Source organism: Myotis brandtii, unplaced genomic scaffold (assembly GCF_000412655.1).
Source record: "Myotis brandtii unplaced genomic scaffold, ASM41265v1 scaffold550, whole genome shotgun sequence".
Classification (NCBI taxonomy): Eukaryota; Metazoa; Chordata; class Mammalia; order Chiroptera; family Vespertilionidae; genus Myotis; species Myotis brandtii.
Window position 1 is genome coordinate 2,207,190 of NW_005370043.1, and position 13,172 is coordinate 2,220,361.

General features: G+C 37.7%; 1 protein-coding gene across 3 annotated transcripts in view; it reads right to left on the reverse strand.

Moving 5' to 3' along the window:
- The window catches only part of SLK (STE20-like kinase), a 51,317-nt gene extending 38,151 nt beyond the window's left edge, over positions 1–13,166 (reverse strand). For all 3 annotated transcript variants that reach the window (XR_001364444.1, XR_001364443.1, XM_005878204.2), the window contains exons 1-2: positions 12,920–13,166; positions 702–866 (exon numbers count right to left, since the gene is read on the reverse strand). Coding sequence is in view for 1 of the 3 variants with exons in the window: in XM_005878204.2 (XP_005878266.1) it covers positions 702–866; positions 12,920–13,069 (315 nt within the window). In the remaining 2 variants the exon portion in view is untranslated. The remainder of the gene's footprint in view (positions 1–701; positions 867–12,919) is intronic.
- Positions 13,167–13,172: the final 6 nt, after the last annotated feature.

The window sequence follows — 13,172 nt, forward strand, 5'->3', positions numbered from 1 at the left end:
GTGTTGGTGCAGAGCAAGAGACTGGTTACTATAATAAACATTAATTTTTATATCTATTTGTGTCTAATATTTTCTAAAAATGAACATAATTTATACATATAGCCTGAACCACTCATATCATGTACTAAAGCTGGGCCTGATTTTATAAGATAAATATTTAACATTTCTAGTAAGCATTTTATAATTTATTACATGATTTAGAAAAAAATTAGGGTAATAAAATTATAAACAAAAGAAGTTTTTAAAATTTTTAAGTAAATGCTAAGATTTAAAAAAATAAGAGAAGGCTAATTTCATAGTTTAGGAAATTTAATATTCTAACCAAGTTTCTCCATTTGGGTCCAATGTCAAACAATCATGAAATATGGTACAATCTGAAATACACATCTGAATACATGGGTGGGCAAAGTAGGTTTACAGTTGTGAGTCGAAAAACACAGAGTTAATAAAGTTATTATAATAATCATAACTTGCATGTCTTTTTCCATATGAGTAAATGTAAACCTGCTTTTGCCCACCCCCGTATCTGTTGAAGCTAAGGGTAATTGTGTTGTCAATGACCCTCTCATCCGCAGACAACTCTCAACACAAGTAACTAAACAAAAGAGGTTATATACAAAATAGGCTTTCAAAACTTATAAACCTCTTTAGGACAATTAATTCATTTTGACTACTCCTACAGATCAACAGAAAATACTTACCCAAAGATTGTTCTCATAATAGAAGGCATCTAGAAGTTTGACTATATTTGGGTGATCACAAGATGCTAAAATATCAATTTCAACCATGTAATCTTCAAGTTCTTCTTCAGATTTGGTGTCAATCACCTTTGCAGCAGCTAAAACGTTGGTCTCTTTATTCTGGGCCTAAAAATGTAAGATCAAAAATATCCCAATGCATACTTGTTTATTTTATTTTTAATAAACTTCATTTTTTAGAATAGTTTTAGGTTCACAGCAAAGTTGAGCAGAAAGTACAAAGTTTCCATATACTCCCTGCTTCTACACATGCAGAGCCTCCCCCACTATCAAGATTCTGCACCAGAATGGTACATCTGTTACAATTAATGGCCTCTTGACACATCATTATCACTCACGGACCACTGTTTACATTTGGTGTACAATCAATCAATTTTGACAAATGTATGACATGTGTCCACCACTATATTATACAAAATAGTTTCACTGCCTTAAAAATCCTCTATGCACTACCTATTCATCCCTCCCTTCTTCATAACCCCTGGCAGCCACTGATCTTTCACTCCATAGTTTTGCTTTTCCAGAATGTCATCTTGTTGGAATCACATAGTATATAGCCTTTCAGATTGGCTTCTTTCACTTAGTAACATACGTTTAAGGTTCCTCCATGTCTTTTCATGGTCTGACAACTCATTTCTTTTTTAGCACTAAATAACAGTTCATTACATACATGTGCAAATTTATTTATCCATTCACCTACTGAAAGAATCTTGGCTGTTTCCAAGTTTCAGTAATTATGAATAAAGCTGCTACAAACATACATGTGCTGGTTTTTGTGTGGACATAAGTTTTCAACCCCTTTGGGTAAATACCAAGGAGCACAATTACTGGATCATATGGTAAAAATATGTTTAGTTGTGTAAGAAACTGCCAAACTGTCTCCCACCAGCAATGAATGAGAGTTCCTACTGTGCCACATTCTTGACAGCATTTGGTGTTGTCGATGTTTTGGATTTTCACCATTCTAACATGGGTGTATAGTGGTATCTACTTGTTTTAATGACATATGGTATTGAGCATCTTTTAATGTACTCACTGACCATCTGTAAATCTTTGGTGAGATGTCTGCCCAGATCTTTTGCCCTTTTTTAATCAGATTGTTGGTTTTCTAATAGTTAAGTTTTAAGAGTTCTTTATATATTTGAATAGTAGGTTATCAGATATATTTTGCAAATATTTTCTCCCATTAGTGGCTTGTCTCTATTTTTACCCTAGAGGCCCAGTGCATGAAATTCATGCACTTGGGGGTGGAGGGGGTTCCTCAGCCCAGCCTGTGCCCTCTCACAGTCTGAGAGCCCTCACTCTGAGGTTTAGAATAAAAAAACTCTTGCAAAAGAACAAGGAACCCAAACTATGGGTGAGAGCTTCCCTGGATCCATTGTGATTCCAAGAAGTAGAGGTGAAATCAGCGAGGAGGCGCATAGAGAAACATGCATCTGCAGGGACTGCCTCTGCGTGAGGAGAGAGGACAGACTCCTACTGTGAGGAGCCCCAGCAGCTCCTGTCTCCTCTCCACTGGGCAGGTGCCACAGAGGTAGGAGAGGCTCCCACCACCACCGCTGCGCTCGCCAGCCGTGAGCCCAGCTTCTGGCTGAGTGGCGCTCCCCCTGTGGGAACGCACTGACCACCAGGAGGCAGCTCCTGCGTTGAGTATCTGCCCCCTGGTGGTCAGTGCTCATAATAGCGACCAGTCATTCCATTGTTTAGTCAATTTGCATATTAGCCTTTTATTATATAGGATGCTTATTTTGGAAAGATAGCCTAAACATAAATATTAATTAATGCATGCTATGCACCATGCTAAGTGCATATCTTAATCAGATCTTAAAATACTAATTAGGTTTTTTTTTTTAAATATATTTTATTGATTTTTCACAGAGAAGAAGGAAGAGGGACAGAGAGTTAGAAACATCGATGAGAGAGATCGATCAGCTGCCTCCTGCATGCCCCCCACTGGGGATGTGCCCGCAACCAAGGTACATGCCCTTGACCGGAATCGAACCTGGGACCCTTGAGTCCACAGGCCGACGCTCTATCCACTGAGCCAAACCGGTTCGGCACTAATTAGGTTTTTTAAAAAACATTTCAATATTATATGTTATCATTTCAGCAAAACTAAATATATTACTTAAAAAAAAAAACAGAAAAAAATACCAAACTTTTAAAAGCTACTAATAAGTGTTTCAAATTATAAATAAAAGTCCAAATCCCACTTTTAAGAATTGATCATAAGGAGGTAATTTTATAAAATAAAAAATATGCATGTGTAAAAATATTCATCAAAGTACTATTTACAGTAAGAAAAATGAATCAACCTAAATGTCCATTCACAAGAACCTGCTTAAATTATTCAATATAACTCTACAATGAGACATTACACAGCCAAAATGAATTGACTAACCAATTAATATTTCTTAAGATGGAATAGTAGCCATAAGACATCAGTGACTGGGAAAAAACACAACTTATTAAACATGAGAGATATGTAATTTTACAGAAACTACACATCTATTTTCACATATGGATAGCTTCATAAATATCTAGAAAGACTTCATTAGTGAGGATGGTGGAATTTCAGGTGCTTTTGACTTTTTCTGTATTTCATACCATATTGTTTGAACTTTTAAAAATGAACATGTATTATTTTTACAGAAGCCATAAAGCATTTTAAAATCAGTATGTGGGAGATTTCTTAGTGATCTATTATCTAACCTTGGCAATAATGAAGAAAAGAATAAGCAAAACAGGTATCAGCCTGTATGTGGGAATTTTTTGTCAAAAGAAAAATTCTGTATGTCCTAAATTAAATTACAGTGGACAGGAGAGTCAGAGAAAGAAATTGGAACAATTAACCAGTTAATAGTTGTGGGCCAACTAACTAAAGAGTGCTCTCACTCCTGAATATGTGTTGGAGCTCTAAATCAATCTCCAGAGTCTACTAGCCAACCACTAGACAAGTATGCATGAACTTTCAGGACTGCTGCCAGTAACTAAACAACACTAGTAAATATTTCTTCCTTATAGATTATGTAACTATCACAAAATTGCCCCCAGTTCACCTTTTCCCACCCTCCCTTACCTGTAGCCAATGTATATTCTTTCAAAACAACTTACATCTTTCTTCCCCAAAACAGAATGTACATAAGCGCCCATCAATGCCAGTACTAACATGCTAACTTTTCCATCTAGCCACATTACCAGTGGTTTAGACTTCATGCCTCAAGGCCTGGTCCTTTCCAGGCTAGCACTTGGCTCATTAAAACCTTTCTTTCAAGAAACTTTTAGCTGTGAACTCTTTTGTTTAACATTTTCTAAGTACATTATTGCTATGTTTTACTTCCTTAGAAAAAAAATAGGGGCAAAAATACTAATTACTAATTAAGTAACCCTAATGTTTAGGATTCAAATAATATGTTTTGTACAAAAGACTTCAGCCCTAGCCCTAGCCGGCTTGGCTCAATGGATAAAGTGTCAGCCTGCGGACTGAAGGGTCTCAGGTTTGATTCCAGCCAAGGGCACATGCCTGGGTTGCAGGCTCGATCCCTAGTAGGGAGGTACAGGAGGCAGCCGATCAATGATTCTCTCTCATCATTGATGTTTCTATCTCTCTCTCCTTCTCCCTTTCTGAAATCAATAAAGAAATATATTTTTTTTTAAAAAAAAAGACTTCAGCCCTAGCTGGTTTGACTCAGCCATAGCTGGATTGGCTCAGTGGATAGAGAGCTGGCCTGCGGACTAAAGGGTCCTGGGTTTGATTCCGGTCAAGGGCACATGCGGGGGTTGCAAGCTCAATCCTCAGTGGGGGTGTGCAGAAAGCAGCCAATCAATGATTCTCTCTCATCATTCATGTTGCTCTCTCTCTCTCCCCTCTCCCTTCCTCTCTGAAATCAATAAAAATATTTCTTTTTAAAAAAGACTTCATACTGATTTACAATCTAGAAGAATATTCTCAGCTATCATATTTTAACAAATCTCCAATGTCTTTTAAGATATCTTATCTTATATTTCACTAAGGAAGAAAAACTTCCAATTAAACTATATCAACACTTTTTCATTTAGAATTTTTATATACCTTTTTTAAGAACTTTTGGACATATTTAGACAAAAATTGTTATTGTATATCTATTATTCTGGTTCATATATAATTAAATACTTCATATATTGAAGTTTTACTCTTTTGAATCACTTATTCACTGAGTTATCTAATGTCCACACAACATCATTCTCTGGCCATTAAATTAACTACTATCTCCAAAATTTTATTTGAAGTCACTGTCTCCCATTTTGCAATTATAATGATACTACTTTGTTTATCTTACCACAGGTGCTAAAAGATTTTTAGGTAACAACCAGGATTTTTTCTTCAAACGGTCCTTAAATAGTTTATTAATTGAACATCAAGGGATTGCAACTAACACCAGTGATACAACTAAGTTCAATGACAGATATAACATGACCCCAACCCGGCCAACAATAATACCAAGGCATCAATCAATAAAGGACATATTCCAATTTCAGAGATGTTAAAATCAAGAAATCTGTCATAACTGGTGAAAATACAACATTAAGTTGTATCTCTAAGAAAGATACTACAGTTGAGCCAATAATAATTAGAACTCACCACCTCCCTAAGTCAGAAGAAATAAGCCAGTGAAACATAAGCCCTTCTCTCATCATTTTAATACTAGAGGCCCAGTGCACGAAATTCATGCACAGGAGGGGGGCAACCCCTCAGCCCAGCCTGCACCCTCTCCAATCCAGGAACCCTCAGGGGATGTCCGACTGCCGGTTTAGGCCCCATCCCATAGGAGGGGCCTAAACCGGCAGTCGGACATCCCTCTCCCAATCCGGGACCACTGGCTCCTAACCGCTCGCCTGCCTGCCGGCCTGATCGCCCCCTAACTGCACTCCCCTGCCAGCCTGATCACCCCTAATTGCCCTCCCCTGCCAGCCTGATCACCCTTAACCGCCTCTGCCTTGGCCCCCACCACCGTGGCTTTGTTCAGAATTACGTCCAGAAGATGTCTGGTCTAATTAGCATATTACCCTTTTATTATTATAGATAATACTCTGGGAAGAAAGAGACCAGAGGAACTGTCTTTGAAGAGGCACACTATAAAATATAAACCCTGGTAGTAGACTAAGGATATTGTGAGTGGAGTTAAAAGTCATTCTACTTCTGCATGCTTCTACTAATGTCCTGAGAGATTTTAAAGATGTCTTTTACTTATGAATGGAATAGCATCAAGAGGGAGGAAATAATACTAGATAATCTCTAAAGTTCTTTATAGTAACAAATTTAATTATTCCATTCCCCTGGAGATACTGATTAAACCAACAATGGAACCTTTTGGTTTAATATAATAAATAAAAGTTACATTAGAAAGTATAGTGCCTCCTACTTATTGCTTTAAAATAACTATTATTCATGAGAATCTGGTTCTAAAGAACTCTGAAACTCAAAACTGAAATAAACATTTGATAAGCATGTAATACTACACTTTAAATTATATAATGGATATTAGTGTTCAAAAGAAACAATCTCACCCTGACCAGTTTGGCTCAGTGGATAGAATGTCGGCCTGAGGACTGAAGGGTCCCGGGTTCGATTCCAGTCAAGGGCGTGTACTAGTAACTTGGTTGCAGGTACATCCCCAGTAGGGGGTATGCAGGAGGCAGCTGATCGATGTTTCTGATGTTTCTAACTCTCTATCCCTCCCCCTTCCTCTCTGTAAAAAATCAATAAAATATATTTAAAAAAAAAAGAAACAATCTCATCTTCACATAAAGACTTAATAAAATAACTAAACAAATGTTAATAAAAACAAGAATGGGATACACACACCAAGATAGTACTTGAAATTGATAAAATGTTTTCAGAGATCAATCATGATCACATAAAACTCACTGCTTTAATTTTTATAAATCATGAATAGAGCTTAGCCACTTTACATAAACAACTAGGAGCTACAGGGAAACATAATGATTATTAAGTTTCCTGTACTGGTACTGTTTTCATGTTATAAATCTAAATGAAGTAGTGTAAAAATTACATCATTTTACATTACTCTTGTTTCAACTGTGGCTTATTTATTAGTTTATTTAACCAGGGTCCAGCCAGGAGAAAGAAATCATATTGATCATTTTAAAAGAGAGAATTTGATATAAATAATTATTGATTCTGTTGTTAACTAGTAATTAAAAAATAAACAAAGAAGATTAAGAGAGTCTGGGAGGTGGAAGTAACAACTGCAGGAAAAGACTATTACCCTAGGACCAGCGGAGCCAAGGGATTGGGATTATTAAAACTCAGAAGCTTGGAGGAAAGGTTCTGCAGAGCTGAAACTCAGACCCCTGGGGAGAGAGTGCTGCTCAGCTGCTGCTGGCCTCTCTGAACTTGGAAGAGGGGTCTTATGGAATTTTTGAGGAAGAGGGGGCCAGCCAACTGGAGCTGGTGTTATGAAAGGTTATGATGAGGCTAGCTCTGTGAGTGTTGCAAAAACTACAAACTGGATTCCACTCCTGTCGCTGGGTGAAGAATTTCCACTAGGATGATGGTTATAGAAACAGGAAAACAGACAGGAAGCCCACAGAAAAAGAAAAAGGTGAAAGTTCTTTCTTCATCCACCTCCTTACAGCCTTCCTCTAGTGCTCCATTATTGTTAAAACTACAAGTGAGTAGCTGGCAAGGTAGAAAATTGATTTACAAAATGGTTAAAATCCACAATACACAAATAAACAAGAGAAAGACATCTAATAGGAACATGAACAAGAGAACTGAACCCAAAAGAAGAAATTCAATCTGCCAATAAAGCTATGAAAAGAATTACTTATTAGTAATTAGTAGTCGGAGAAAGATGAATTAAAACCACCAAAAATAAATATATATATCATTAGATTGTCAAAACTGAAAAATTTTGACAATATCAAATGTTGTCAAGGATGCAGAGCAAGGAAATTCTCATATGCTGCTGGTAAGAGTGTAACTTGGTACATGTTGGCATCATCTAGTAAAATTAAAGATACACTACCCTATAACCCAGCAATACAACTCCTGAGTTAAGTCTTAGTGAAACTCATGCATATATGCATCAGTATTGTGTATAAAAGCCAAAAACTGGAAACAACTGATACACCCATTCTTTACCATTAAGAGTAACCATATATGGAATTCTATGCAATAATGAAGTAATTACAGCTCTAGGTGATAACAAAGGTGTACCTCACAAATAAAATGCTGATTTTGAAAGAGGCAAGACACTCAATATGATTCCATTCATATAAAGTTCAAATTATAGCCCAGCTGGCATGGCTCAAGGGTTGAGTGTCCACCTATGAACGAGGAGGTCAAGGTTCAATTCCCAGTCAGGCTCCATCCCCAGTAGGGGGCGTGCAGGAGGCAGCCAATCAATGATTCTCTCTCATCATTGATGTTTCTATTTCCCTCCCTCTCTCCCTTCCACTCTAAAATCAATAAAAATATATATTCTTTAAAAAACTAAATTATAATATTTAGGGTTACATACCTAGTCAGTAAGCTATAAAGAAAAGCAAAGAAATGAATAACTTAAAAACAGGATAGTGCTTTCCTTTAGGGAGAGAGGTCAATTCAGAAGAAAGGTGGGAGGAATTCTGGGGTGCTGGCAGAATTCCTTGACTCTGATGATTAATATTATCATATTATAATTATTTAATAAATGTACATGTGTTTTTATACTTTTCAATACAATTACAGCTTTAGGTAATTGTACGCCCAATTACCTATATTTTTAAAGGTGTACACCCATCAGTGTCATAAAAATAATCACTTTCATCCAGTATACAGTCAGGAGGTCAGTTTCAATTCAATACATAATTTTATGTTACTCCTTTTTTTCCCATTAATAACAACAGAAATCCAAACATTAAAAAAAAATAAGCCCTAGACAATGGAAACTAAGGAGAAAATAAACAAATGGGACTACATCAAAATAAAAAGCTTCTGCACAGCAAAAGAAACCACCAACAAAACAACAAGAGAGCCCACTACATGGGAGAACATATTTGCCAATGTTATATCCGATTAGAGTTTAATCTCCAACATTTATAGGGAATTCATACAACTTAACAAAAGGAAGATAAACAATCAATCAAAAAATGGGCAAAGAACCTAAATAGACACTTTTCTAAAGAGGACATATAGAAGGCTGAGAGACATATGAAAACATGCTCAAAGTCATTAATAATCCAAGACATGCAAATCAAAACAACGAGGTACCATCTCACACCTGTCAGAATGGCTATCATCAACAAATCAACAAATGACAAGTGCCAGCGAGGATGTGGATAAAAAGGAACCCTCTTGCACTGCTGGTGGGAATGCAGACTGGTGCAGCCACTGTGGAAAACAGTATGGAGATTCTTCAAAAAATTAAAAATGGAACTCCCATTTGACCCAGTAATCCCACTTCTAGGAATATATCCCAAGAAATCAGAACACACCTATCAGAAAGATATATGCACACCTAAGTTCATAGCAGCACAATTTACCATAGCTAAAATTTGGAAACAGCCTAAGTGCCCATCAGCAGATGAGTGGATTAAAAAACTGTGGTACATCTACACAATGGAATTTAAATTTTAAAAAATAATCCTATATAATAAAAGGCTAATATGCAAATCAACCAAATGGCTGAACAACTGGTCACTATGACGTGCACTGACCCACAGGGGGAGCGCCGCTCAACCAGAAGCCCTAAGCCAGGCTCACTGCTGGTGAGCACAGTGGCGGCGGGAGCCTCTCCTGCTTCCGTGGCAGTACTAAGAATGTCCAACTAAGAATGTCCTAAGCCGGCAGTCAGACATCCCCGATGGGCTCCCAGACTGCGAGAGGGCGCAGGCTGGGGTGAGGGACCCCTACCCCCCTGAGTGCATGAATTTCGTGCACCGGGCCTCTAGTAAATAAATAAAAAATAAGCCTTAGCCCGTTTGGCTCAGTGGATAGAGCATGTTTGGATTTTTTTTAATGTTTGGATTTCTGTTGTTATTAATGGGAAAAAAAGGAGTAACATAAGGGTCTTGGGTCCAATTCCGGTCAAGGGCATATACCTCGGTTGCAGGCTCCTCCCCAACCAGGGTCCTGGTCAGGGCTCATGCAGGAGGCAACCAATCAATGTGTTTTCTCTCACATAGATATTTCTCAGTCTTTCCCTCTCTCTTCCACTCTCTCTAAAAATCAATGGAAAAATATCCTCGGGTAAGGATTAAAAATAATAAATAAAGTAAAAAGTTTAAGAGATATATATGTTTTCATTTATATGTCAAATAATACATTAAAAACAGAAAACTGAAAATAGATAAGTCAGAGACTTAAAAAAATAGAAAATAGATTAAAAATAGGAAAGACCGATTTGTGTAGTGAACTGAGTAGAAAGAATACAAGTATATGATGGAAAAATGTTTCAAATAAACTAAGTACTCAAGATGATTGCCTGTTTATAATTTAATCTTTATAACAGTTACTAATTTCCATAAGTAAATGATGGTTACAATCAATTTTAGAAATAGTTTTCTACTTCATACAATACTAAGGTTTAATAGCTTTTTCCCCCACACAGAAGGAAGTTTATAAATTTAAAATTTCTAGCATATCTTGGAAAACAGAAACTTTCAGGAAAAAGAGAAAAAAACGGGTCAGATAAGTTTAAATTTTCTTTTAAATATTTGGCTGGGAGAGGACAATGGGGGAGGAGGGGGACATATATAATACTTTCAATAAAAAATTTAAAAGAAAAAAAATGTCAGAGCCTTGGAAGCATAGACCAGTAAAATGAAAAGATACAAAGGATTCAAGCTCTTCAAATATCACACTGAAATAGTCATGAGGCCCATAAAAATTATCCTTGACAATTTTATAGTGTTTCAACTATATGGAGTCTCTTATTTTTCAGAAATTTTTCAACTGATACCTCACTACAGAAAAATATGTTACACTTTGCAGAAAGAGTCATTAAATAATTAAATCCCAGAGCATTAGCATGTCCACACAATCATTCTGTGCCATGGGAAAATAAGAAAATGGTTCACTATTTTCATAGGTCCCTTTTCCTGTCCCATCCTATAGTTTGCTCCTGAATTCTAAATATAATAACAGTAATTTCTACCATTTACTGAGCCCTTTTTATGTGCCTTATATTTACTATCTCCTTTAATTTTCACACATTTAAGAGCAGGTCTTACTGATCAGGAAAAGTGAGACATGAAACGATTAAGTAATTTGTGCAAACTCACAGGCTGCTATTGAGGGAGCAAAGATATAGTACAACTCCAGGGCCAGTGTTTTAACACTACAATGTTCTATTCAATAAAACACTTATACCATGAAAACTGCCTATAATCACCTACCACCTTCTAACCACCGGATTCCAGGTGCCTTGAGTAACTTATTTTTGCCTTGCCCAGATAACCGCATACTCAGAATTCTGCTAGGTGAAGAAATCAAAACAAACGTTTGGGGAAATCTATGATTCTCCAGCTAAGAAAATGGAGGTCCAGAGAAGTTAAGTGTTCTGTCCAAGACCCCAGAGCTGGTTTGTGACAGCCAACACTAAAGCACAATTCCCCAGAGTGATCTTCCCACCGCACTAAAAGCCCTTCCTTCCTACATACATCTAAACTGTAAACTCCCTTTGGAACCCATTCTCTATCCTCCACACAAGCTCTGAAGTTTACTTTGCCAACTTTCACAGCATACAATAGCTTCAATAGCACTCACATGAGGTAACATACATTCTTTCATTTCAACAAATACAGAGAGATACACTATGTGCTAAGGCAATTGATGAACCCAAATGTTTATCATAATTTTGGCCTCTGGTTTTATCATAAATACATAAACATGTTAACTATAACATGTAACAGTGCCATAGTCGCCTTGTGAAGAATGTGTTCTGAAAGCACACAGAGAGTGTATGTTTCGGCCTGAGTAAAGAATGAGCAAGGCAAGGGGCTGTGAGATGCATCTGAGGCAGAGCAAAGGCAGAGGTGTGCTGGTGCTTAGAAAGGAGGGGGAAATTCTATCATTTTTACCAATGGACATCCAAGTAAAAAACAACAGTACATATGGGGTCAGAAAACCTGAGTTCAAATCTAAACTGTGAGACGGACTAAATCTGACTTGTGTGACTTTGAACAATTTCTGACTCTCGGTGTCCTCATCTGTGAAATGTAGATACCACTGACCTGTCTACCTCACCGGACTTTCGTGGGCCAAATTATGTGAAAGTGCTTTAAAAACCGCAAAAAACCTGTATCAACATTAGTTCTTTGTTTTCACGTGGATCTTTCCCCCAAACCTGTGTCTCATAAAAACCTCACCCTTCGGGATGAAAATATTCTAATGACATCATTCATATACCCTGATGGGGTAGTAAACAGCTAACACACTAATGCCTTCAGGTTGAAACATCAAGACTCTTTCTACTGAAACATACATACATACATACATAAAGTGTGTTGTTTTTAATTTCTTAAGCACTGGTATTGACTTCTAGTCAATGGTTCCTCTGCAACTAGTACTAAATGCAGGTTTTCTTCTGGAAATTTTCTATCAGAAATTCCACTCCATTTTATAGTTCGTTGTGAAGCAACCAATTCAGGAATAGTGTGCGAGTAGCAATCACTGTGCTCTCGCCCCAAGACGTGGGTTATGTACTCCCTATAGACACAACCAAGCATATGCCCTGACTCTAAAAAAGAGACTGGTTTAGAGCAATCATACACATGATTGCAAACAGCTAGTGGACAAATATAAAGCCACTGAAAAGTATAATGAGTTTCTATAATAAGTATGGATTTAAAATGCTTTGAAGGCCACAACCTGATCCCTGCTTTAAAGAGCTCCCCCCACTTCCTTCAAAGTTTGACAGAGCAGCCCGTAGAATAACCCCACCTCCCTTTAGCAATCACTCTTTAAAGTTCAACCTTAAACCCCAGTGTCTCGGCTGCTCCTTGGATGACAGCCTGGATAAAGTTCCGATGTACGTTTCCGAAGTCAAAGGATGGGCAAGAGACAGGAAAGGGACAAGGGGCGGGGAGGGGGGGAGCAGGGGGGGTCCTCGCGCCGCTCCAGGACCGCGGCTGTTTTCTCTCACAAGAGCAACTTCCCGTTTTCTCCCTCTTACCTTGTACACTTTCCCAAAGGCTCCGTCGCCCAATTCTCCTATAATTTCCCAAAACTCCTCAGGGTTCAGGTCCCTCTTCACATGTTCGTACTGCTTCTTCTTCTTCTCGCTCCCCAACTTGAAGATCTTACGGAAATTGAAGAAGGACATTTTTCCTCCCAACAGAGTTCCTGGCACTTAAGGACTAAAACAACAATAAAAGGCAAAGTTTCTCCTCCCTCTTCTCCAGCGCGGGCTCTCCTGGCTCCCGCCG